This window comes from Peromyscus leucopus, chromosome 1 (genome assembly GCF_004664715.2).
Source record: "Peromyscus leucopus breed LL Stock chromosome 1, UCI_PerLeu_2.1, whole genome shotgun sequence".
NCBI lineage: Eukaryota > Metazoa > Chordata > Mammalia > Rodentia > Cricetidae > Peromyscus > Peromyscus leucopus.
Window position 1 is genome coordinate 98623744 of NC_051063.1, and position 25929 is coordinate 98649672.

Consider the following 25929-nt stretch of genomic DNA (forward strand, 5'->3'; position numbering starts at 1 on the left):
GAACGAAGGCAGGCAGCGGAAAGCCAAACTTTCCTTCTCCCATGTCTTTTGATGTGGGCTGCCAACCAAAGGCTGTTGGCCTTGCCTAGGGTAGGTCTTAACAGTTTAAATTGTGCCCAGTGGCTTGCCTTGCAGGTAACCTTACAGGAGAAACCAGAGCCGAGACAGTGGTGGGCACAGGGCCCTACCTTGGCCAGACTGCTTAATTATGTATCTCTTTTTTTATTTTTTATTTTTTGAAAACTTACTTCCGTTAAAGACCACAAAGACAATCATAGGGGCAAACATAAGGGAGGTTGAAATATCTCTGAATCTCTTTATGCTTCTTCCCTATGTGCCCACATTGAATGAAACCTTTTCCTGCTTTTTGCTGTTAATTTGGCTCTTTTGGCTTACCAAGGATGGGTGGCAGAACCTGGCTTGTTGGGGCACAGGATGTAACTACAAGCCTGTTAACATCATTGCTGAGGCTGCCTGCTTTTTTTTTTTTTTTTTTTTTAATTTTCTTAAGCTCTGATTCTGAAAATATGACTCTCTTCCTCTTACCCACCTCTTCCTCTTGGTAGTTACTAAGATTGACACCTGGGATGCCTTGTTTTTTTTCTCTAAAACTCCAATAAATCTTTCCTTAAATTTCTTCCTCAGACCATTATTAGGTTTTTCTATTACAAGAATTTACACAAGGGACCCTGATTCTCATGATGAAAGTGAAAACAGAAGCAGAAAGGAACAAAACCTCAGTGAACAGGAAGGAAAAGGGAGGTGCCTGGTCCTTAGGGAGAATTCAGCCCCAGCCCTCATAGAGCCCTATCTGAGCCTCAGCTGATAGTCAGCAGCCTGGCAGCCTTGAGCAAGGGGCATGATCTCCTCTCACTTCTCTCTGGAGTGACAACCTGAAGACAGGTACTGGGCTTTCAGGAGACAAGTAAGTGAAAAGGGGGCATTGGGTAGACAGATAAGTACAATAGACACAGAAACTAGTGTAGAATGAGTAATGATGAAAATTAGAGACACACAGGGATTGTGACATGCTAAAGCCTCAGACAGGAATTTAACATTGCCATGTTCCCAAAACCTAAGGCTCATAGCAAAATCAGACTTTGGTCTATGACACTTCCAAGAATTAACAACAAAACAGAAATTGAATCTTTAAACAGTGCTGTACTGAGAAAGCTGGGAGCTAAAAATCTGCCTCCCCTCAGCCTTCTTTTGTTGGCTCTTTTAATTTCTCTTTACAAGTTGTGTCGTTTGTTGGGATGTATCAGGGTACATTAAACATGGCTTTCCCTGAAAGCACTGAAAAATTTTTTTCTGTGATGGTCCTTATCATGTGTAGCGTGCACTGGTTACAGTCCAATCATGGAGATGTAGTGGGTAGCCATTCCAGCTTGGATCTGGATGTTCCAACCCCCACTGAGACTCTGGCAACTGTCATGCCAAAAGGTGGGGCCAAGGGAGGCGCTGGGAGACCCGAGAGCTGGATGGGCCAGCGCGCTCTCTGTGTGCTCTCTCTGTGCCGCGATGCTGAACGGTGGAGGTTGACTGAGCAGACCTCCAGAGAACACCACTGGACTGCAATACACCTTCCCCAGACCCTGCGACCTATTACTTAATTTGTGAGTTACGCCATTAAATAAATATCCTTTTAACTACGTGGAGTGGCCAAAATAATTTCCCCAATATGGAGATATCTCTCCTTGTCCTCTATGATCAGGAAGTCAGCTGATTTACAGAGGCTATAAGACACTCTTAGAGGTGCCTCCTGTCTTGCTACATTGTAATTTGTTGACCTGGGAGCAAGAGCCAATATATTGATTTACCTTTTGGTCTCTATATCCTCATTGATTTGGGCTTCTAGCTATGATTATTGAACACCAAGACTTGTCTATTACAACAGTATTGGAGAATGAATAAAGTTATTTGTATAACATTAAGATAGATAAAATTAACATTAATTTTAAACAATTCTTTATTCTTTTCAGACTTAGTTTCTTTATTAGAAACCATACAGTTATTCTGATAAAACATAAAAATCCTTTCTCTTTAAGCAAGCATTTATAAATCAATAATACTTTCATATTTACTTAAGTGTGTGTGTGTATTGGGGATATGTGTGCCACAGCATACATGTGGAAGTTCAGTGAATAACTTGGTGAAAGTCAATTTCTCCTGGCATGTGAGTTCTGTGGGTCAAACTCATGCCCTTACATGCCTTTATCCACTGAGCCTTCTCACTGACTCAATGTACTATTTTTAAGTTTTAACTTTTATAAACCACTTTATGATACATGCTAACTTTCAGTTTTATTCTGCCTCCTTTTATTTTGAATTTAGAACTAATTTTTACCTTAAAATAAAATATAAAAATCAAATCATCTATCATCTAAAATAATCTTATTACCCAAAATTGCTTTGCATTCATAACACTTTATATCTTTCTTTTTACTTGATATTCCTTAGAGTGCTACATATATTTGAGCAGACAGAATTTAGAAAACTCTTGCTTCTTAACAAGATATCTGTATTTCAAGTGGATGCACGGGAAGCTGTATTTGAAACTCAAGCAAAACCTGTTAGCAATCCTGGAAACTGTTTTTCTTTTTATCCTTTTGTCTTTATGGTCCTAAATTAGCCAAGAAAGGAAACTTGCAGAGAAAGCTGTTTTGCTTAGTTTCTTTTAAGAGGGGAGAGCACAGGAATGTAGCAAATAGTTTTTACATGTTAACAACACAATTATTGTTAAGATGTAATATATTATATAATATAATAGCATCATTAAATGAATAACTTTTTAAAAGAAGTGTATGAAGTAAGCTTACCTACATTATCAATGTTACTGATGTGGGGTTGTCTCTTCTAAAATTTCAATTATAAAAAAGGAAAAGTAGAATAAACATTTTTGTGTATTTATCATTTTTGTATGTATCACAACCTTGATGAAAAATTTAAATTTATTATTTGTACATAGGGATTATTTTTGTAAAATAAATCCATGCCAATTAATTTAATCAAAGGATTTATATGCATATCAAATATGTTTGATTAACATAAAGCATTTTATTGTTTTGGGGGTTTATTATCCTTGACTATTTTAAAAATAAAATTTAACTTATTAATTTTTATGAACATGCTTAGAATATTGAGATTTATGTAGCCTTAAGTTGATAGGTTAATGAAAATTAATTTATGAATTAAGGAGTATTTTTCTAAATGAACTATGCCTTAAATAAAGTATTTTAGATGTTTATTAGTTCTTTAAAATCTTGTTTCAGGGGATAAGATATCATCTAAGGTTGTACTTAAACCATTTTAGTAATTTATGAAATACTTTAAAATACCACTTTCTTAGGTTTATAGATATTAAGAGTACCTAAGGAGTATAGATGTATTAGATTTAGTAGTAGATGTATAGATGTCATCTGTGACTTTTTTTGGTTTTTCGAGACAGGGTTTCTCTGGGTAGCTTTGCACCTTTCCTGGAACTCACTTGGCAGCCCAGACTGGCCTCGAACTCACAGAGATCCGCCTGGCTCTGCCTCCCAAGTGCTGGGATTAAAGGTGTGCACCATCACCGCCTGGCCCATCTGTGACTTTTTTGATCCCATGTTCTTCTTTGAGTTCATTGCTTAAAGAAGTAGGTATACATCAAGAGTTTTTAAATACATATGGATATGGATATGGACATTTCCAGGGCCATATGCTGAAAAAAACTATCTTCCTCTGTGACAATGTGTTTGCTCCTTTGTCTAAGGTTACTTATTTCTATTTACATCTTATACATTTGGATCCTATTGTTTTCCATTGATTTTTTGAAAGTCTCCATCAATGCAATGTGCCATTGATTGATGTATCTTTTCTTTTCTTTCTTTTTTTTTTCCGAGATAGGGTTTCTGTGTGTAGTTTTGGTGCCTGTTCTGGATCACACTCTGTAGACCAGGCTGGCCTCAAACTCACAGAGATCTGCCTGGCTATGCCTCCCGAGTGCTGGGATTAAAGGCGTGCACCACCACTGCCCGGCTGATGTATCTTTTTATTAAGCATTAAGATGTCAGTATTGTATTTTTCTCCTTTAATATTGTATACTGGTTGTTCTGAACCTTTTGTTCTTTTATATAAATTTTAGTTTATTATTCAGAAAGTAATTTGGTGGGAGTTTTGTTAAGATTATAGTGAATCTATAATGATCAAGCTATAAAGAGCTAGTGTGATAGTTGATCTGAAGAGACAACATAACTAAGTAGAAGATACCTAGAACTTGTGCAATGCATCTGTATGGCTATGAAGACTTTTTCAGATAGGGTTGACATGTCAGGCAGTGAATAATGAGGAAGCACCTGCTCTGAATAAGGATGAGATTATCATTTGGGGTAGACTGCTCCAATGAAGTGGGACAAAGGCAACTTACCAGGTGTCAAGTCTTACTTTTAACAGTGATTGCTTCTATAGCTGTTGCCACCTGCTGACGTTAGAGTCCAGCTCTTCAGATATTCAACATGGACTCAATTCCAGCAACTCTCCAAGGATTTCAGCGTTAGTTTGAGAGTGCAAAGGCATCCTTCCTGGATTGGGAAATAGTTCTCAGCCTCTGTAGCATGTAGTTGAGCATTGTCCAGCTACCCTATTCATACCACATGAGCCAATGTAATGTTGCATGAATCCTATTTGATCTAATAATAAAAAGAGATATCAGGGTACATACTGGAAGATCAGAGAGACAAAGGAACAAGCTACTAGAGAGACTTCTTTTTACAACCAAATCCTCAGGTCAAAAGAGGGTAAGCTCCTATCTCTACAAATCCTCAGACTGAATGGCTGAGATCCTATCTCCACTTTTCCTATATTCCTGCCTCCACCTCCCTAGTGCTGGCATTAAAGGTGTGAGCCATGACCACTACCTGGCTCCGCTTTTCTTTTAGACAGATTCAATCTCATGTAGCCCAGGGTGGTGGCCTTGAACTTCTTGTCTTCCTGCTTTCTCCTCCCAAGTGCTGGGATTAAAGATATGTGTGCCATCTGGCCATCCCTTCCTTCACATTTGGTACACTTATGAGTGAGTACTTACTATGTTTGTCCTTCTGAGTCTGGGTTACCTCACTCAGGATGATATTTTCTAGTTCCATCCATTTGACTGCAAATTTCTTGATATTATTGTTTTTTACTTCTGAGTAGAGGCTAGCTAACAGGGAAAGACCCTAGGAGGAACACATGGATGACCCAGCAAAGGAGAAGTGAATGAGATCTGCATGAGCAGACTGGGTGTGGGATGGTGGTAGCAGAGGGTGAGGATGGGGAATGAGAACATAGGGAAATGGGAGGGTCAAGCTGGAACAGGGACAAAGTGGGAGGGCAGGGAGGGAGATACCATGATAAATCATGGGAAAAAGGAAAAGGCAAGGTGCTGGGGAGGCTCTCAGGAATCCACAAGGATGACACCACCTTGGACTGCTGGCAATGGTCCAGAGGGTTCCTAGACTGGTCTGCTCTGGTGACCAGTGTAGCGAACACCCTAACTATCACCATAGAGCCTTTGTCCAGTGACTGATGGAGACAGATGCAGAGATCCACGGCCAGGCGCCAGGCTGTGCTCTGGGAATCCAATTGATGAGAGAGAGGAGGGATTCTGCAGGCAGGGAACGTTGAGATCATGAAGGGAAGAAGTGCAGAGATGTCCGGCTACACTATTGGAGGCCCATGAACTGTAGACTAGTGGCTGTGAAGCCCCCACGGGACTGGACTAGGCCCTCTGGACATGGAAGTTGGTTGTTTGGCTCGAACTGTTAGGGGAAACCCAGGCAGGGGGATGGGATCCATCCCTGGTGCATGTGCAGGCTTTTGGGAATCTGGTGCCTGTCGCATGGCGCCTTGTGCAGCCTTAGTACAGTGGGAAGGGGCTTGGATCTGCCTAGGCTCAGTGTGCTGGGCTCTGCTGACTCCCCATGGGAGAACTTGATTTGGGGGATGTGGGGGTGTGGGATGGCTTGGGAGGGAAGGCTGGGAGATGGGAGGAGGGAGGATCTGTTTTCTGTGGGTGGTATGTAGAGTGAGTAGAAAATTTCTTAATAAAGAAAATAAAAAAAAGATGTGCAGCTAGAGTTTTTCTCTTCGGATCGTGCCAAGCCCCGGCAGTCCTGTAGCCCACTTACAAAATAAACACACAGACACTTATATTATTTAAACTGCTCGGCCATTAGCTCAGGCCTACCATTGTCTAGCTCTTACTCTTATACTCAGCCCATTTCTGTTAACCTATATGTCACCACGTGTTCCGTGGCTTTACCTGCTGCCTTTACAGGGCAGGCTGGCGTCTCCTCCTCTCTGCCTCCCTGTTCTCTCAATTCTCCTCTCTGCTAGTCTCACCTATACTTCCTGCCTGGCTACTGGCCAATCAGTGTTTTATTTATCCATCAATCATCCACAGCAAAGATGTGTGTGCCACCACTGCCTGGCCGCTATGATTAGCTAGCGGCTGGTTCTGCCCTCTGATTTTTAGGCAAGCTTCATTTGTTAGAGTGTAAATAAAATATCACCACAAAGTAATAAATCTAGTTTTATTATTTAGTTGTTTGTACATTCTGTTGATTCTTTTCATCTAGGGAACCATAGGGCAATTGGAATTTTAAGAGCATAAATTAAGGAGTATGGTTTCATTAATTTACATACTCTTTGATCTATCAGAATTTTAGTCTTCTTTAAATTAGACTGCACATATTTTGTTATGTTTACATTTAAGTGTTTTTGTTGGTATTCATGTAAATAGTAATGTGTTTTTAATTTGAAATACCACTAACTTATTCTTTGTTGATATACAAAGAACAATTTTTTTTTAAAATTTTAACCTTATAATAGGAGATTATTTTAGATTCAGGTTAGTTAAAGGTAGGTTTTATTGTTCACTATTCAGGATTTCCTACATATTAAGTCATATTATCTGTGAATAAAGGTAGTTTATTTTTTAGTTATTACTTTCCTGTATACACATTGTATTTGCTTTTCTTACCTTGTTTATTATCTAGTACTCTAGGTTGGCTATTGAATAAGAGTGATGAGAAGTTGGATCCTTGCTTTGTTCCTGATCTTAACACAAAAGCAGCTGGTTTCTCAATATTAAATATAATATGAGCTCTGTTTTTTTTGCATATGCTTTTTACGAAATTGAAACATTTTCCCTCTTTTCCTGTATGCTGAGATTTTAAAATCATGAGTGAGTGTTGTAACTGATTAAAATAATGCCTTTTTGTCTGATGGATATAATCATGTGATTTTTCTTCTTTAGTGTACTGATATGATGTGTGTTCATTGTTTTTACCTGTTAAGCCAATTTGCCACATCTAGATAAATCCCAGTTGGCCATGGTGAAAATTCTATTATTTACTGTTGAATTTCATATAATAATTGCTTCCAAGAGAAAAGAGATATTTGTTTATTTAATGTCCCAGTCAGGATTTGGAAGTCAGGTAATGATGGCCTGAGAAAATCAATTAGGAGTTATGATATGTTTTTATTTTTAGAAAAAATTATTTTAAATTTGGTATCATAATTTCTTACATACTTCACATAATTCACTGATGTAAATTAAGCCAAGTGTTTCTGTTTTTGAAAGTTTACTCATCATTGATAAATAGAAACCATATAGGTAAATTCAGATAATCTCATATTTTTTTTCATTTTTTGTTTTTTATGGGAATTTAACCTGGACCCTCTTCCATGTTAAGCATGTGCTCCAATGCTGAGCTCATTGCTGACTATATATAATCCTTTTTGTATGATCTTTGTCCTGTTCTTCTATATTGTCAATTGAGTGACACTAATGCCGCATCATAAGATTGACCTTACTTCTGGCTTCCAAACCCTCATTCTTCATTTCAACCTGAGATTTCACAAGGCTGCATACAGCACATATATATCTACGAATATGTGAACCATGACAAGTCAATTCATCTTCCAAAAGTTATAGATAGTTCTTCTCTTAGTCAGGGTCCTCACCAAAACTGCCCACAGCACTCTAATTGTTGTAATGTAGGCTTGATCCCCTCTGTTCTTCCAAATTCTCTCCAATACTTATTTGTCATGCTGCTTCCACCTCATCAGGTGTTTATCATAACACTTCAGCTCCCCAGGTGTTTAGCATAACACTTATGCTCCGCTCATCAGTTTCTGTCTTCTTCACTCAGTTCTATAACAGACTAGCCGAGAATAAAAATTTACAATAAACAGAATTTAGGGCTTATAGTTCTGGATACTAGGAAATGTAAGATCAGTGCACAGGCACCTAGAATGAGCCTTCTTGTGTCTTCATTACACACAGGCAGAAGGACAAAAAGGCAAAAAGCAGTTGAACTCATCATTTGATAATGATGTTAATCTCAACTTTTGAGATAAGGTTATTGGTGAGCAGAGAGGAGTAAGAGAGAAAATTAGAACTTAAAGAATACAATCACTAGGCATGAGATTAATAATCACATGGGTCTTATAAGGAAACTAAACCAAAAACATGTCTAACATTCTTATCTACATTTTGATATGACAAATAAATTGAATGGTTTTGTTATATCACCCTACGCAAAATAACATATAATCAAATATGTAGTAACCTAATTCACTATCCTCTGTAGTTGATAAGAAGCACACAATGAAAAGCCTGTACAATTTAACTCCTACTTAAGAAACTTCCAGTCACTCTCCACTATGTAACTTTGAGAACAAATCCTCCTTTGCTTGGTACTCAGTGTTTGTTCCATGTCTGAGTTATTTTCTCATGGACATGAGAACTGGGAAACACTGGTAGAAGACTCTCTGTCTGGTCTTTCTCTCCTTAATATTTCCAAATGCCTCAACACTGGCAGTACTTATAGGGGCAATATATGGGTAAAGCAGTTTTACAAGGTATGACATAGACACCCTAATAATAATGAATTATAATTGATTTCAAAATGAATCTTAAAGAGTAGAGAAGGAAGAAACAACAGATATAATGCCTGTTATAGCCAATAAATGCATATGAAGGCAAAATGTAAGAAAGACCTCACAGTGCTGAAAAGAAAACAATATTAAAGGGAGATTAGAGAAGTCATTTTTAAGCCATGGGGTACTAAATTTACATTAAGTAGAACACAGATAAATATGAAGGTGCCTCTGAATAGGACAGAAATTATAGAAAATTAGAAGCATAAGTAACATGTGCAATTGAAGCATGTACAACCTCATTTGTCTTATGGTTAAATGGCCTGAGGGTGTGTGTGTGTGTGTGTGTGTGTGTGTGTGTGTGTGTGTGTGTGTGTGTGTGTACACTGAAAAAATGAATTGGATAAAATAGTGGATAGAATATATCTATACAAATATGTCTGGCACCCGTGCAATGGAAGCTGTACAATTAGTAGAAAGATAATATATCAAAGAGCAAAATGAGAATCACAAATAAACAAGCATTAACTAAGGTAGAGGTGCTTTTAGAAGCATGGGAGACAAAATCAATATTGAATGATTTAAGATGAACTGACAAAAATTAGGAATGGAACAAGTAGATATAAGTTTCACAGAAACTAATACAGAAAAGCTAAAGAACTGAGGAAAAAGTCTAGTTTTAGAAATGAAAATCAACTAACATATTTTTGCATTTGAATCATTGATTTGATTCTTGTCATACCCTAGAGTTTATGGAGGAGGAAGTGCTATAATACAGTCTATTACACTGCATCTCACAATGACAATTAGATACATGAGCCATATTTAGTACAAATGTTGAAAATGTGACAGAGATACTAATGAAAATACAAACTTCACAGTTAAAGGCAAAAATGAGAAGTTCCTGCAGACTTATAGACTTGGGACACTCATTATATTAGCCAAGAAACTAACACTATCAAAAGATAGGACATAGACTAACAAAGTGCCTGTTCTTCACACAGCCATGAACACAGAAGAGAATTTTCCTGATAAATCTCAGCCCAGAGGGAGAAGACAGCAAGATCTCCAGGAGATGCTGACAGAAGTGGGGTTGTCTGTTGACTACTGGCTGCCTAAACTTCAGCAAGACCTGGGTGTGACCTGTACCCAGGCCTTACAATACTTAGAAGAAAGAGACCTCCAGAAGCTGAAGTCCCAGACACAACACTCATGGGAGAAAAAGGCTCTGAAGAAACTGCTTGAGCTTTCATGGCCAAATAGTGTTGCAGAGTTCCAGGAGACTCCAGGGGAGATGATAAAGAACAGGCAGAGGCAGGCAGGACAGGCACTGCAGGAACTGAGGGCCTGGCAGTCAGAAGGGAAGAACAGACAGGAAGAGGCAGTGAGGAGGAAAGAAGCAGAGCTGAGACAAGCAATGGAGATCCCAGAAGAGTGCTGGCCAGGGCCTGAGGTACCCCTGAAAGATGTCACCGAAACAATGGAGAGACAACTAAAGGATTTGGAGCAGAAACTGATCAACAGGGGAAACCTTTCTGATAGAGACCTGGTAAGATGGGCATCTGGAGGACTGGCACTGCAAGGAATTTTTAAGACCTGCCACCAGAAGGACCTGGTAGCAAGAAGAGAAGAACTACTGAGAGTTCCCAAGGAATTCTTCCTCTTTGGACCTGAGCAAGGAAAAAGGATGGAAGCAAAAGAATTCACATCATCTCAAGCAGAATCCATGTTCACCAAAACTGTGGAGAAGCTGGGATTTGGAGCAATGATATCAGCCAAGGATGGACACTTGGGATTTAGTCTAGAAGGTGGTAGAGATCAAAGCAACCACTCAGAATCTAAAGATACCCACCAAACAAATTCAGAACATTCTTATTTCTGTTCAGCCAAGTTCAGCTATGTGCCTCTAGCCTCCTGCCACTTTCGAGCTGATCAGCTTCAGCTCTCCACTGCTGCTCTCAAGGAACTGAAAATCATTGAAGAACAGCTGGAACATACTGATGGACCAGGCAAATCCCTTGTAGTGAGGAACAGGACTGAAAAATTCTTCAACAGATTTGGCTCTCATGCTAATCAAGGTCCTCTGCACCTTGGGGGAATCTACTGCTGGAAGGCCATTTCAGAGGGTTTCAAAAGTGACCAGCTGGATCATGTGAAACAGCAGACAGCAGCAGCTTTGGATAGTTACATAAGAGGGAGTTCTAGTGGCTTTGGGATTGAAGTTGTTGAAAGGACAACAGCATCACACTCACATTATGTAAGATCCTGCAAGAATGCAACTAATCAACAGCTCCAAATCAAAGTCCAGTTGTCTGTGGCCCAGATAGGTGGACCAGCAGAAGCAAATGGAATTGTCCAGTGGACAACTGGCCTTCTTGCCAGCAACAAAACCTGGTCTGTCATTGACCAGGGACTTCAGTTGGTTCCTATTTGGGACATCATCCTCAGCAGCCACAGAAATGATTTTAAGGAGGCCTTTCAAGTGGCTAAATGCCTGAAAGACAGCTACATTGCACTGGCTGGCCTTGCTGCTCAAATCCAGGATGAAGAATATCTCTACAATATTGGGCAAGAAATTACACTTTTTCAAACAAATATGAATTTCCAAGAGGTTTCTGATTATGAGGGAAAACTTAAGAGACTAATAGATTTCATGACAGCATTGAGTCAAAAAATTAAAAGTTATGACATTTGGGCTTATATGTTTTCCACAGATTGGCAACTGCAGAATTTTCTACTTAGCACAATCAACTTTCTCAAAGAAGCAGCCACTTATGTAACTCAGTTTATTAATGCTCAGCTGTGTAGACTTGTAGAACCTCGTGTGTACAAAGTGACGAACTTTCCATGGGCATCATCTACCATGGAGTCAGTCTACCAGTCAGAGTCAGAGGAAGAAAAAGTCAAAATCACCTCGTTTTCTGAATTCCTTAAGGCCTTAAAGGAAATTAAAAAAACTCTAGTAGGAGTAAATATGAAAAATAAATCCTGGCAAACAGTGGAAGCAGCTCAAAGAAAGGCTACATGTAACATCACCACAGCTCTGAGCTCCTTCTTGAATTTCCTCAAAGAAGCAGAGCAGCCAGACATGCAGCTGCTACTACTCTCCATTGCAGCTGGTACAGGCTATCAGCTGGAAAGCAATGTTTTTCAGCCTCTCCTGGGTTGCACTGAGATAAACTTCTTCATGAAGGAAATACAAACTGTCCAACATAAATACCAAGAACTTAAAAATATTTGTAGTTACAAAGCCCAGGCATTCCTGGTCCTCCGAGCTCTGAGAGCCACTATTGGAACCACAGATGTTTCTACAGGTGAGAAAAGACAACGTTTGGCATTAGTAAGACAACATGTAGGACAATTGTTGTCTGAAGAAGTTGCAAACATCCTCATGAAACATGGAGCACATCATGACTGGGAAAAACTCGAAAATGATTTGAGATTACTCATTCATGGGGACTGTGAAGCCACCACTGCTTCTTTGCAGATGGACAGAGTGAAAAAAAAATTGCAAAATCTCCGTAATGAAATTAAAGGGTCTTATAAACAACTAAGTATTGAAAACAATAAAAAGGGAGTGATGGACAAAGAATCTTTCATACACTTACTCCAACGTCTAGGCCTAGATCATCACTATCCAAAAAAGATGAGCAGAGCTAACTTCCACCAGATCTACAAGAACTCTGTACACAAGTTCCAGCCAAGCTCTGAACAGGAACTTCCTTTCTATTTCCTGCAAAAGCTACTGATGCTGGATTGCAGGTTGAGACAACTGATATTCAAAGATGATGGAAAAACAGAATACCAGGTCTCTAGAAGTTCCTGTAATATGGATAATGATGTTTTTGATCCATATGAAGAGTTATTTGAAGAGAGTGAAGATGTTGTGAAGTCATCTGCCAAAATGTCCCAGCCCCACATTCACCCAATGGACATTCAGATGGCCATTTTTCACTGTGCAGATGATCTTGCCAGGCAGTATATTTTGTCCAAACTTTCCATTTGTCAATTTGCACTCCCCCTTGTGGTGCCAAATCCCAACACTTCTCAGATGGAATTCTCTCTCTGGTCTCTCAGACAAATTAGGAGAAGTTGGCAAGAGTCAAGTAAATCACCACAGGACAAGAGCTACAGTCACAGGAATCAGCAGATGTGCTGTGTCTCTACCCCAATTGTGTCCTTCATTAGAGTTGGAAATGGCCTCTCTGCTTCCAAATCTCAGATCATGAACTCTCTCCTCAGTAAACGGAAACATGATGTGTTTTTTCACAGACACTGCAGAGGAAGCAGCAAACACTGTCTCCTGATGGAGGGAGTGGTAGAGATCTGCTGGTTCTGTCCTGGGGGCCAAGGTGAGGACAGATTTGACAAGTGTGTTACTTTTACCAATCTTCATGGAGATGCCAAGGAACATAGACAACAACTCAGCTTCCTGCAGGATGTCTCTTCTCTCATGGTGATCCTCATGTCAGCTTCTGATGACAATAAAGAAAACCAAAATCTTGTCAGACACTTGTGTCAGTCATCAACACCTCTGATCTGCTTGTTAGATGATAAAAAAAATGTGTTGGGCAATAATTCTGGTAGAAGAGTAAGAATTGGCATCAGGAATAGAAATGAGGCAGAATTAACTGAGGAACTCACAAATGCCATCAAACATTTGCTAGAACTCTCTGATGCTTCACTCAGTTTAGAAGACTGTTCACAGATGGCTCGAAGACAAGGATTCCTGATTGATGAAGACCAGAAAGACTGCAAGGAAGCTAAAGAAAAGGCTGAGATTATAATGGCCCTACTAGCAAAACAGACATTATCAAAGATAAAGGGAAACTTACTACCTCTTCAGGGACAACTCTGGCATACTTGGTGTAAGAAAGATAAAGAACTCTATCATCTGAGAGAAAAGGGAAATCGGAGCATTGAACAACATAAAAGTGACATAGATACTCAGAAACAAAAAATACGATATCAACAATTAGAAAAAGCGCTTCCTCTCAATGATGTAATGCGTTCTTTCCTTAAAATCCTTCAAGAACACAAAGAAGCTCCATCTAAACATTACGTCTTGCACTGGTTGAGTTTTTTTTTACACAACTTAACCAAAGGACATTTGGAAAAATTACAGCAGAAACAAAGGTCTTTGTGGTCAATGGTACAAACAGAAAAACATAAGAAATATAAAAGCAACTCCTTGACAGTCCTGCAGAATCAGATAGAAGCCATCTCCACAGAGATTCATGACTGTACTTTTGGAATTGAGCACCTTCTCCGAGAAGTTGGCCAGATCTACGAAGCTCTGGAAGAAACTTCTTCCTCTATAGATAAAAGTTTTCTCTCTTTCCCTGAGATTGCTGCAGACCTGATGGTAGCTGGTGTTCCCATTGAGCTCATGGATGGGGATGCTTCTTATGTACCCCTAAAATGGGTGGCAGCAATTTTTGACAAGATCTCAGAAAAACTTGGAGACAAAAGGCTGTTTGTTCTCTCTATCCTGGGATTACAGAGCTCAGGGAAGTCCACGCTGCTGAATGCCCTGTTTGGGCTACAGTTCTCAGTCAGTGTTGGTCGGTGCACCAGGGGGGCCTATATGCAGCTTCTGAAGGTAGATGAGAAATTCACAAAAGAACTTGGCTTTGATTATATGCTAGCAGTAGACACAGAAGGCCTTCGAGCTCCAGAGATCAACAACAAATCCCAGAATCGGGACAACGAGTTGGCAACATTTGTCATTGGTCTTGGAAACTTGACTCTGATCAATATTTTTGGGGAAAATCCATCAGAGATGCAGGACATCCTTCAAATAGTCGTCCAGGCCTTTCTGAGAATGAAACAAGTAAAAATCTCTCCCAGTTGCCTCTTTGTTCATCAGAATGTAGGAGAAGTTACAGCAAAAGACCAAACTATGGAAGGACGAAGGAGACTGGAGCAGAGACTGGATGAAATGACAGCATTAGCTGCTGAACAGGAGGAGTGCTCCAACATAACTCGCTTCAGTGATGTAATTAAATTTGATGCTAGTAGTCATGTCTACTACTTTGCTCACCTCTGGGATGGCAATCCCCCAATGGCTCCCCCTAATCCTCAATATAGCCACAATGTCCAGGAGTTGAAGACTGGAATTTTTAGGATTGCCCAGGAGGAATCCAGGGGAAAGATCATGAAGATCTCAGACGTAAAATTCCGAGTACAAGATTTGTGGAAAGCCCTTGTCAGTGAGAACTTCATTTTCAGTTTCAGAAACACCAAAGAAGTCATAGCCATGAATAAATTGGAAACCATGTATAACAAGTGGACCTGGGAGCTGAGGAGTTACGTGCTGGATTTACAGAATCAGCTGAACAATCTGATTCAGAATGGGAAAATCTTGACACTCACAACCAATGAACTGGAAGCTCCAGTTAACAACAAATGTGAAACCATCCAACAAGACTTTAACAAATATTTTGAAGAAGACCCAGATAGTGAGACATTGGTTCAATGGAAAGCAAATTTTGAACAAAAGCTACTAATGCTTAAAGATGTTCTTATTTCAGACATCAGATGGAAAGGCAATGAACTCATAAGTCTTAAACAAAGCCAAGAAAGACTAGATAACCAAAAGTCACAATATGAAAAGGAATTATTAGAGAGGAGCCGAAAGTTGGCTTTAAGTGTGAAGGGTAAAGAATTAAGTGATAAAGAGTTGCATGAGAAATTTGATCAACTTTGGACAAATTGGATTGACAATGTGTCTGTGACTGCACCTCCTGTCAAAGAGCCTAATATTGATTTGGATTCTGAAAATATTCTTCTGGAGTATTTCAAGAAAGAGAAAAGCATTGTTGAAAGACTAAAAGTAAAGTCTGGAGAGATGTTTGAAATCAATTATTCTAAACATGTCCAAATGAAAAAAAAATGTATTATATTTCCAAAGAGTTTAGAAACCTGCCATAAAGAGTCCATTAAGAAGACTACTATTAACATTAATTTAAGAGTCAATGAAACATTAAAGAACATTTGGATTCAAAAGCGTGATTACAGTCAGAATGATTTTCATGAGATCCTGAGGATAATAGAAAATGAACTGAAATCTGTACCCCTTGAGGAAGACTATACATTTACCAGAGACTACACCATTGACTTTTCCTTATGCTTATTCCAAAGAGCATCTAAGAGTTTCAAGGAAATGCACAAGGCATTCAAGAGTGCAAATGATCCTGTGAACTACCTTGAGAAAAAGAAAGATGATTTCTTCACGAGTTTTAAGATCTCCTGCCAAGGTGCCACCTCCATCACATCCTTTGTTGACTTCCTGTGGCTAAAGCTCACTCCTGCTATCTCTGACACCATATGGGATAAAATGGGTCCTAAAATAGCTGGGGATATGAGAGCTACCTGCCCTGCATTCAATGGAAACAGGGCTAACCTGGAGAAGCATATTCTCTACTCTCTAGCTGAAGAAGAAAATTTTGATAAGTATTGGCAATACATTCATCATCCAGAATCCTTTTTCAGGGATTACATTAGTGACCACATTAGAAGATATTGTTTTGAAAAAGGAAGTGAAAAAGTAATGACCTTTTTAAAAATAAGTTTAGGTGACATCAAGAATGCCATCTTCACAGCCATTCATAAGTCCACAGCTGTTGCTAAAGATAAAGGCAGTACTGCTTCTGCCTGGTTGGATTTGTTCTGTGATCACCTAGGGAGCAACTTGATCTTTCCAAGAAGAGACCTGATAAGCATTGAGCACCAGGAGATAAAGGATACTGAGTTTCTCAAAGAAGCTATGAGTACAGCTTTGGATACTGCAATAAGAAAAGTAAAAGAGAACTGTTCACATAAGAACATAGCTGAAATTGTTCCTGACATTGAGAAACTTCTCTCTGAACATCTCTGTGGCTGCTGGAAACAGTGTCCTTTTTGTAAAGCAATTTGTACCAACACCATTTCCCAACATGAAGGAGACCATAGTGTCCCGTTCCACCGTCCTCAGGCTGTCAATGGATGGCATAGATATAAAACAGACCACTTTGTTATTGACTGCTGTACTAGTTCAGTAGCAAGTGATCGTTCATTTATTTTAAATGACCTCCAGAAATTCCCATACAAGAAATATCGAGAAGCAGGAGGTAACTTTGCCACGTGGAGCATCACCCCAGACTCATCTACCCAGCCATATTGGAAATGGTTTGTCTGTCACTTCAGATCAGAGCTAGAAGAGAAATATGGAAAAGAATTTACAAATATAGGAACAATTCCAGATTCATGGACCAAAATCACAAAGCAAGAAGTACTTGATGACTTGAAAAATAATATTTGCCACAAATAGAATACTGGTACTGACATATTAATTTCACATTATCTAAGGGAGTCTAATATCAATTTCTAATACATATTCATGCTTCTACCTTATAAATTACTAAAAAATAAATCAGTTATTATTTCAAGATTTGAAGATTTTTGACTAAAATGACTTCATTTCTCTGGGACTTGATATCTTCTACTTTATACATAATGTACTAAATATGTTAATTTTTTGCTTGTTTACTTTGATTTTTATTCTTGGAGTTGGGAGTGTTGTGGTTCTCATGTATTTCTTATTTTTATTGTTTATGTGTGTGCTTATTTGAAAGAGAGAAAAATAAAAATTGTGTGGTTAGACAGATGGGGAGAACATGCAAAGAGTTGGGGAAGGTGGAGAAACAATATCAAAATATAGTATATAAACAAGATTTTCCATAAAATAAAGACTATGAAATATTAAAAACCTGGTGTTGCATGTAGGTCTGAGAAGGAATCATTCATGGAATTACATTATGGTGATCAGGTAATCAAGGCTAATGTTCAACAATGATTGTCAGTTTGACATTATCTGGAATCACCTAAGAGACCTAACTCCAGATTATCAGTGAAAGGTAATTTTAGATTACATTAGTCTATGCCTGGGAGAGATGATAAAGATTAGATTAATGGAGGTGGGAAAACCTTTCCTAACTGGGAAGTACCTCTTCCTGAGCTGTGCAAAAAGGAGAAAGTTACCTGAGCACTGATCATACATTGCTCTCTGTTCGTTGACCAACAATGTGGTGAGATCATCTGGCTCAAGTTCCAGTGTCTATAATTTCCCCCACTCTGAACTTAATCCATGAGCTGGAACTCTGCTTAAGTTGATTTTGTCCCAGTAATATGTGATACTACCATATTATATGAGGTTATTTTCTGCTCTTGGAATAAAAAATACCTTGGGACAAAAGCTATTTGCATAAGAAAAAGATTGTTTTGGCAAAGGTTCCAGAAGTCTAGGGTTTCATCTCTAGAAGCACAGCAACTAGAAGCAGGAGTAAGGAGCTGAGAGATGACATCTCAGTTGTACACAGGAAACAGAGAGTGTGAATTGTAAGAAGATGGAGCTATAAACTATCAAGCCTGGCTCTAATGTTATACTTCTTAGAGCAGAGCTACATAGGCTAAGGAATGAGGTATGTCTTAGAATTTTCATACCTCCTCTAAATAGTGGCACCAACTACCAATCAAATGTTCAAATACATAAGCCTATGGACCATTTCTAATTCAACACAGTTTTCTAACTCAGACCACCCGAGTCTCATGGCTATATCATAACATAAAACCCATTTAGTCCAACACGAAAAATTTCCATACTATCTAAAGGTCTCAACATTGATTAAAACTCCAAAGTATAAGTAAATTCTGAGACTTTAGACAAACTCTTAACTTTGACCCAGTGAATAATGATAAAAAATAAAAATTTATAAAAGGACTATATATCTCCGACAGTGACACAGAATGTAAGTTCCCATTTCAAAATGGGAGGTAGGGAAGTATAGTGAGGAAAGAGTAGAGCAAAGCAAGACAGAAATCTATCAGGGAAAATACCAAATCCTGTAGCTCTGTTTCTGGTGTATGAGGCTTCAGACACAAAGGAGGTTCTTGACTCCAGACCTCTAGCTTTGCTGCCTGTAACATCCAGTTCTCACTTACTGTTCCTTCCATTCTGTGTATGCAGCTCCCTTGGCAGATGCCTAGTGCCTCAGACATCTCCAACATCTCGAGGAAATGTGGTATATTTGTTTCTATCATTTTGAGGAAGATTCACATTGATTCCTATAGTTTGCAGCTATAGAGTGCAACAGTTCGCACTCCCACTCTCAATGGAAAAGTGTTCTTCTTTCCCAAATTCCTCACCAGCATGTGTTGTGATTTGTATTTTTGACATTGGCCATTCTGGCTATTTTATAGTGAAGTCCAAAGTAGTTTTACTTTGCATTTTCCTGGTGGTTAAGGATATTGAACATTTTAAAGAATACATTTCTTGGTCATTTGTATTTCTTTTTCTGAGAACTCTCTGTTTATTCCATGCCCCATTTTTATTGGGATTGTTTTCTTTGTGTTTAGTTTTTGTGCTTTATATATTCTAGACAGTAACTCTCTGTCAGATTTAAATCTGGTAAATACTTTTTTTCCATTCTTCCTCTTCACTGTGATGATGGTATTCTTTGCTATACAAAAGCTTTTTAGTCTCATGTGGTTCTATTTGTCAATTTTCATCTTAATGTCTGTGATACCAGAGTTCTTGTTCACAAAGTCCTCTCTTGTGGTGATAAATTGAAGTGTATTTCCTACTTTCTCCTGTATTAGATTTAGAATATCAGGTTGTGCTGGTTAAATATTGTCCACTAGACACAAACTACGGTCTTATGGTAGGAAAGAATCTCAATTTGAGGATTACCTCTATCAGATTGGCCTGTGGGTGTGTGTCTATGGGGCCGTTTCTTGAATAGTGATTCATATAGATGTGCCAATGCTATGGTTATCATTGTCACTCCTGGACTGGTGACCCTAGGATGCATAATAACACAAGCTTAGCAAGTGTTGAAGAAGAACAAGCCAATATGCAGCCAGGCTCCATGGTTCTGCTTCAGTTCCTGCCTCTAGGTCCCTGCTTAATTTGCCCAGTGATAGATTGTGAACAGAAATCAGAAGACAAATAATTTAGTTCTTCTTCAAGTTGGTTTCATTTAGTGTTTTATCACAGTAATAGAAGCAAAGTAGGACATAGAATTGATGCTGAGGTCCTTGATCCATGTAGGATTGAATTTTGTGTAGGGGTGAGATAATGATCTAACTTCCTTCTTCTGCATAGAACCATTTATTTAAGATGTAATCTTGTCTCCAGTGTTTATTTTTGGCCTCTTTGTCAAGAATCAGGAGGCTGTAGGAGAGTGGGCTTATATCTGCACTCTCAGTTTATTGCATTGATCAATGTGTCTGTTTTTTTTTTTTTTTTTTTTTTTTTTTTTTTCGAAAGGTTTTCTGTTTTTGCGCTTTCTGAGCTACTTGTAGCACTGTCGAACTCACAGAGATCCGCCTGCTCTGCTCCGATGCTGATTAAGCATGCGCCATCGCCCCCACGTGTCTGTTTTTATGGTGATGCCATGTTGTTTTTATTTCTACAGCTCTGTAGCATAACTAATGCCCCATGTTCCATGTCCTATGTGGATGCTAGCTTTGAATCTTCAAATGAGTATGATTACATTGAAGTACCCATAGAAGATACAACAGTAGTAAGGAGCTAGGAGGGTGAGCTTTGAAGGGAGGTAAGAAAGAAAACAGGTAGTATGAAGGGGTAAATGGTATAGAGGAATAAGAAATCAAGGTAGGGAAGGGAATATGAGAAGGAATAAAATTACTAACACCCCTTTAAAATGCCTTATAGAAACTACCTATTGTAGAAGCACCCTAAAATGCGTAGATATACACCTATAAATCAGTTTAAATGGTGTTACACTATAAGGGAGACAGTGCTTCCCCAAACACCATAAGTTCAATTATAAAGCCCAGTGCCAGGTATGAGCTTTTTTTTCAAGCTGTTTGTCAGTGAGGCCATATGAAACCTCCTAAACATTAAAAGGCATTGCCATTACTCCTGATTACCCTCAAGAACTTCATGATAAGACCCTATTGGTGAAGGCACCAGATACTCAAGTCATAATTACATCAGAAATCAAGCTGGAACTGGTCTATCAGCAGCATCCCTAGTGGCTAGCTTTCACAGTACTAGAAGGTGCTGTGCCTGATATAGAGGGAGAAATATAAAACAACCTTACCCCGCTATGAACTCTGTCAGCTATAATAAAAACTAGCTTGGCCATATATGCTCACTGTTCTCACTGTTCAATGGCAACACTAATGTTTTGACACTAACCAACCACTTTCTGATTGGATTTAACACCCACTCCACAATATGGAACCTATACTCTGGTATTGGTAATTGGGCAAAAAAAAAAAAAAATCCTTAGTTCACTTAGTGATGCACTGTGGTCTGCAATTGTAAGCCAAATAAACTGTTTCTTCCCTAAGTTAGATTTCGACAGTGTTTGGTCTACAGAATTGACACAGTAGTAAGCTGATCCCTGACCTCTTATCTTTATACTAATATTAATGCATCTCTCAACCATCAGCAGAGAAGGTTCTAGTTGATGCAGATTTAGAGATCCAGAACCAGTCAACATGCAGTGAATGAAAAAATGAGGAGTGCTGACCTCTAAATGGTGCATCTATATTTCATCTCCTGCCCACAAGGGTCAGGAACATTGTGGAAGAGGGGACAGAGATATTGTAAGAGCCAGAGAAGGAGTTGTCTGCAGAGACACAGTACTTATTGGCTACAACAGTGAAGTTGCACACATGAAGTCAAAGTGGTTGGGGCTACATGTGCCAACCCTGGACAAAATTAAGCTATCAAAACTCTCAGTGTGGATGGGAAGGGGCTCAGGAAGTCCTATCTCCTTGTGAGAAGCTATTAGCAGTTGGTGGCTGCTGGGGAAGAGTCGCTCTTTTGAATCAGGTATGTGGGCTCTGAGAGGGTACCCAAGCTCCCACATCATTGTATTTAGAGGCAGGAAAAATGGACTCAGTTTGTATTTAAAAGAAAAAAATAAGGCAATACATGAAGGTGATAGGAAAAGGTAGTAGGGGTTGAAGAATTGGAGAGGAGAAAATGGTGGAGTAGATTTGATTGAAACACATTAGATACATACATAAATATCAAAAAATTGATTTTAGGTTTAACTGACAATTTTATTTCTTCATTTGAGGTCTATATCTTAGGCTCATTATTTCATTTAATACTTGAAAATTTGGAGTCTGAGGCATTTAATTTTGTAATTTTTTAATACATTCTCATTATGAATCAACTATCTGAAGTATTTTTGACAAGGATTTTTCTCCCATTTATGGGTTGTCTTATATTCTGGTGTTTATTTTCTTGCAAGGTAAAAGCATTTTAATTTCATTTTATCTCATATGTCAGTTTTTCAGGTTATTTCCTGGGTTAATCTAAGTGCCTTTCAAAAAATCCTTTCTTTTGACTTTACCTACACTTACACCTGTTTACTTATGTACACATATACATTATAGGCTACTATTTGCATGTGAGGGAGAGCTTTCTGAGAAATACTTCACATTTCTGTTTCTCCAAGCAAGACTGGGCTCTAGTGAAACCTGGGTCATCACCCTAAAATCTTGCCATCACCACTGCCATTTTGGAGCCTCTATTTTGGAGACCTAACATCTTTATACCCTCATCCTAATGCTAAACCTAGATGGAAGCTGAATTATAGAGACTTGGGAGAAATTATTTAACTTCAATGTATCAAGGCATGGTCAATTCTTTTAAGCTTGGAAAATGAAAGTAAAGTTAAATTTAATAGAAACAAGAATACCAGAGAAGGAAAATGGACTGATTTCAACTTTTATGTTCCTTTTATTTTACTTTTTTGAAAAAATTATATAGTATATTTTTTATCATGATTTCCCCTTCCACAGTTCCTTCCAGGAACTTGCCATCTCCCTAATCACACAACTTTGTTGGTTTTTCCTCTCTCTCTTTCAAACACACACACACACACACACACACACACACACACACACACACACACAAGCAACTTACTGTAAAATGAGAAACACAGGACAACACACCCCCCAACAAAATCTCACAAAAAATGAGACTCAAAATAAACAAGCAAAAAACAAATAAGACAATAAAATAGCCAAACAAATCAAAATGAGACAAAAATTCTAGAAAAATATAATTGAAATTGTTTTGTGTTAGCCAAATACTCCTAGGCATTGGGCCTGTCTTGCATTGTGGATAATATATCCAGTGGAACTCTTGGTATTCCAGGAAACTGATATTTCCTTTGTCAGTATATGTTACTTGCAGATAGTGTCTTAGTTATGGGTGGGACCTTGTGTAGAGTTTCCCCTTTCATTGCTGGGACCTTATTAGGCTGCAACCTCTATACATCTTGTGTGTGCTGCCACATTCTCTGTGAGTTCATATGTACATCCATCCTGTTATGTTTGCTATACACTGTTTCCTTGTTGTCATATATCACCTCTGGCTCTTACAATCTTTTCAGCCATTATGGTGTTTATGATCCCTGGCAAAAGACCTTAGATTCAATCCAATTTTAATTAAAAGGTTTATTGATTAGCTACTAGCATGATGACCATCTCTAATCCAAACTCCATATTGCTGTGAGAGAAGGGGTGAGATAAGAATTTTTAAAGGCAAAAACCTTAAGAAGACCTCAGCATCTACTCAAGCAAGAAATTTAAGTGACCAAGGCAACCCAAAACAATTCTTGGGTGTCTGCATGAGGAAGTTACACAAGCGGAAAAAAAAAAGCAGTTAGCAGATGAGTGTGGGGTGATGCTCCACAGGGCATAATCACCTACTGCTTCTAGATTTTTCTAGTATGGGAATTCCTTGTCATCACTTAAAACAAATAAATTATCACTTCATATTGAACTGCTAGAGCAGTCAATGTCAAAGTAGTCTTGTTATACTTTTTACCTTCAAGTATAGCCTGACAATGGTGGAATGGCACACTCTGGTCTCCTTCATGTTGGGGAATGATGTTTGCACAAGTTGCTCTACAAAAAGGACACTGTTTCCAGCAGCCACAGAGATGAATTTTCTCAATGTCAGGAACCATTTCATCTATGGGCTTCTTTGAGCAGTCTTCCACTTTCCTCACTGCAGGATCCAAAGCTACACTCATGGCTTCTTTGAGAAATTCTGTATTCTTTATCTCCTGGTGCTCAAAGCTCATCATTGAAAGGTCTCTTCTTGGAAAGTTCAAGTTGTTCCATAGGTTATCACAGAAATAATTCAACCAGCCAGCTACAATGTTGCTTTCAACATTAGCTTCTATGGACTTATGAATGGCAGCAAGAATGGCAATCTTGATATCAACTAAATTTACTTTTTTAAATGTGATTTTTTTTTCACCTTCATATTCTGAACAGTATCTTCTAATGTAGTTTCCACTGTAAACCCTGAAGAAGGATTCTGGCTGATAAATGTAATGCTAGTAAAAGATTTCTTCTGCCAGAGAAATGAGAACGTGTTTCTCCAGGTTAGCCCTTTTCCTTTGAATACAAGGCAGGTGGATCTCATGTTCCCAGCTACTTTAGGACCCATTTACCACCATATGGTAGTAGAGATAGCAGGAGTGAGCTTGAGCCACAGGAAGTCAACAAAGGATGTGATGGAGGTGGCGCCTTGGCAACAAATTTTAAAACTCATGAAGAAATCACCTTTCTTCCTCTCCAGGTAGTTCATAGGATCATTTGAATTCTTGAATGTCTCGTGCATTTCCTTGAAACCCTTAGACGCTCTTTGGAATAAGCTTAGTGGTAAGACAGTGTAGCAGTCTCTAGTAAATAGTAATCTTCCTCAGGGGGTACAGATTTCAGTTCTTTTTCTATTATCCTCAGTATTTCATGAAAACCATTCTGACTGTAATCATGTTTTCACTTCCAAATGATTTTAACTGTTTTGTTAAATCTTAAATCAATGTTATTAGTAGTTTTATTAATGGACTCTTTATGACAGGTTTCTAAACTCTTTGGAATTATACCATGTTGTTTTTTTCATTTGAACATGTTTGGCATAACTGATTTCAAACTTCTCTCCAGAGTTACTTTATTTTCATTTTTTTATTATTTTATTTTATTTTACAATACTATTCAGTTCTACATAACAGCCACAGATTCCCTTGTTCTCCCCCTTCCTGCCCCCCTCCCCTTCCCCCAGCCCACCCTCCATTCCCACCTCCTCCAGAGCAAGGCCTCCTCCAAGGACTGAGATCGACCTGATAGACTCAGTCTAGGCAGGTCCAGTCCCCTCCTCCCAGATTGAGTCAAGCGTCCCTGCATAAGTCCCAGGTTTCAAACAGCTAACTCATGCAATGAGCCCAGGACCTGGTACTACTGCCTAGATGCCTCCCAAACAGATCAAGCCAATCAGCTGTCTCCAGAGTTCCTTTTTAGTCTTTCCACACTTTTCTTCTTTCTCGAAATACTCCAGAAGGATATTTTCAGTTCCAAATCAATGTTAGGGTCTGTGACATTAGGGACAGTTGAAAACACATTGTAGATCTAATTTGTCCAAAGTTGATCAAATTTCTCATGCAACTATTCATCACTTAATTATTTACCCTTCCTGCATACAGCCAACTCTTGGCACCTCTCTAACAGCTCATTATCTTTTTTTTTCATTTTTTAGATTTATTTATTAAATTTAATTTTACATATCAGCCACGGATTCCCTTGTTCTTCCCCCCTCCTCCCCATCCCCCTGAAACAGCTCATTTTCATATTGTGAATTTTGGTTATTAGTCCTTCTTGGCTTTTTTTTTAAGGTTTGATAACTGAATTGCCTTTCCTTCTTGTGTCTGAAATAAGTATGTCTTTAGAGATTAGTAGCTTATGTTTGAAATTTCTTTCCATTGAACCAATGTTTTATTATCTGGGTTTTCTTCATTTATTTGTCAAATTATTGCTTGATGGTTTCATATTTCTTGTTATGTGGACCCTCTAGTACATTGGTTGTGAGTGTCAGAATTTTCCTATTTTAAATCTTATTGTGCAGTTAGTTCTATAATTCCAGAACATGATTTCTCAGCTCACAGGGCCAGTGGTTATACATGAGTTCCAAGTTGCTCAGGGCTAAGACTT

At 38.6% G+C, this 25929-nt stretch overlaps 1 protein-coding gene across 1 annotated transcript; it reads left to right on the plus strand.

Moving 5' to 3' along the window:
- The first annotated feature begins 798 nt into the window (after positions 1-798).
- LOC114710246 (interferon-induced very large GTPase 1-like) lies at positions 799-17650 on the plus strand. Its single transcript, XM_028894345.2, has 2 exons — positions 799-925; positions 9906-17650. Exon 2 carries the CDS (start codon positions 9908-9910, stop codon positions 17210-17212), a length of 7305 nt encoding a protein of 2434 aa, XP_028750178.1. The 5' UTR covers positions 799-925; positions 9906-9907; the 3' UTR covers positions 17213-17650.
- The last annotated feature ends 8279 nt before the right edge of the window (positions 17651-25929 follow it).

What these genes read in the sequence shown, in the direction of transcription:
- LOC114710246 (XM_028894345.2), top strand. Translation starts at nt 9,908, where the DNA reads ATGAACACAGAAGAGAATTTTCCTGATAAATCTCAGCCCAGAGGGAGA.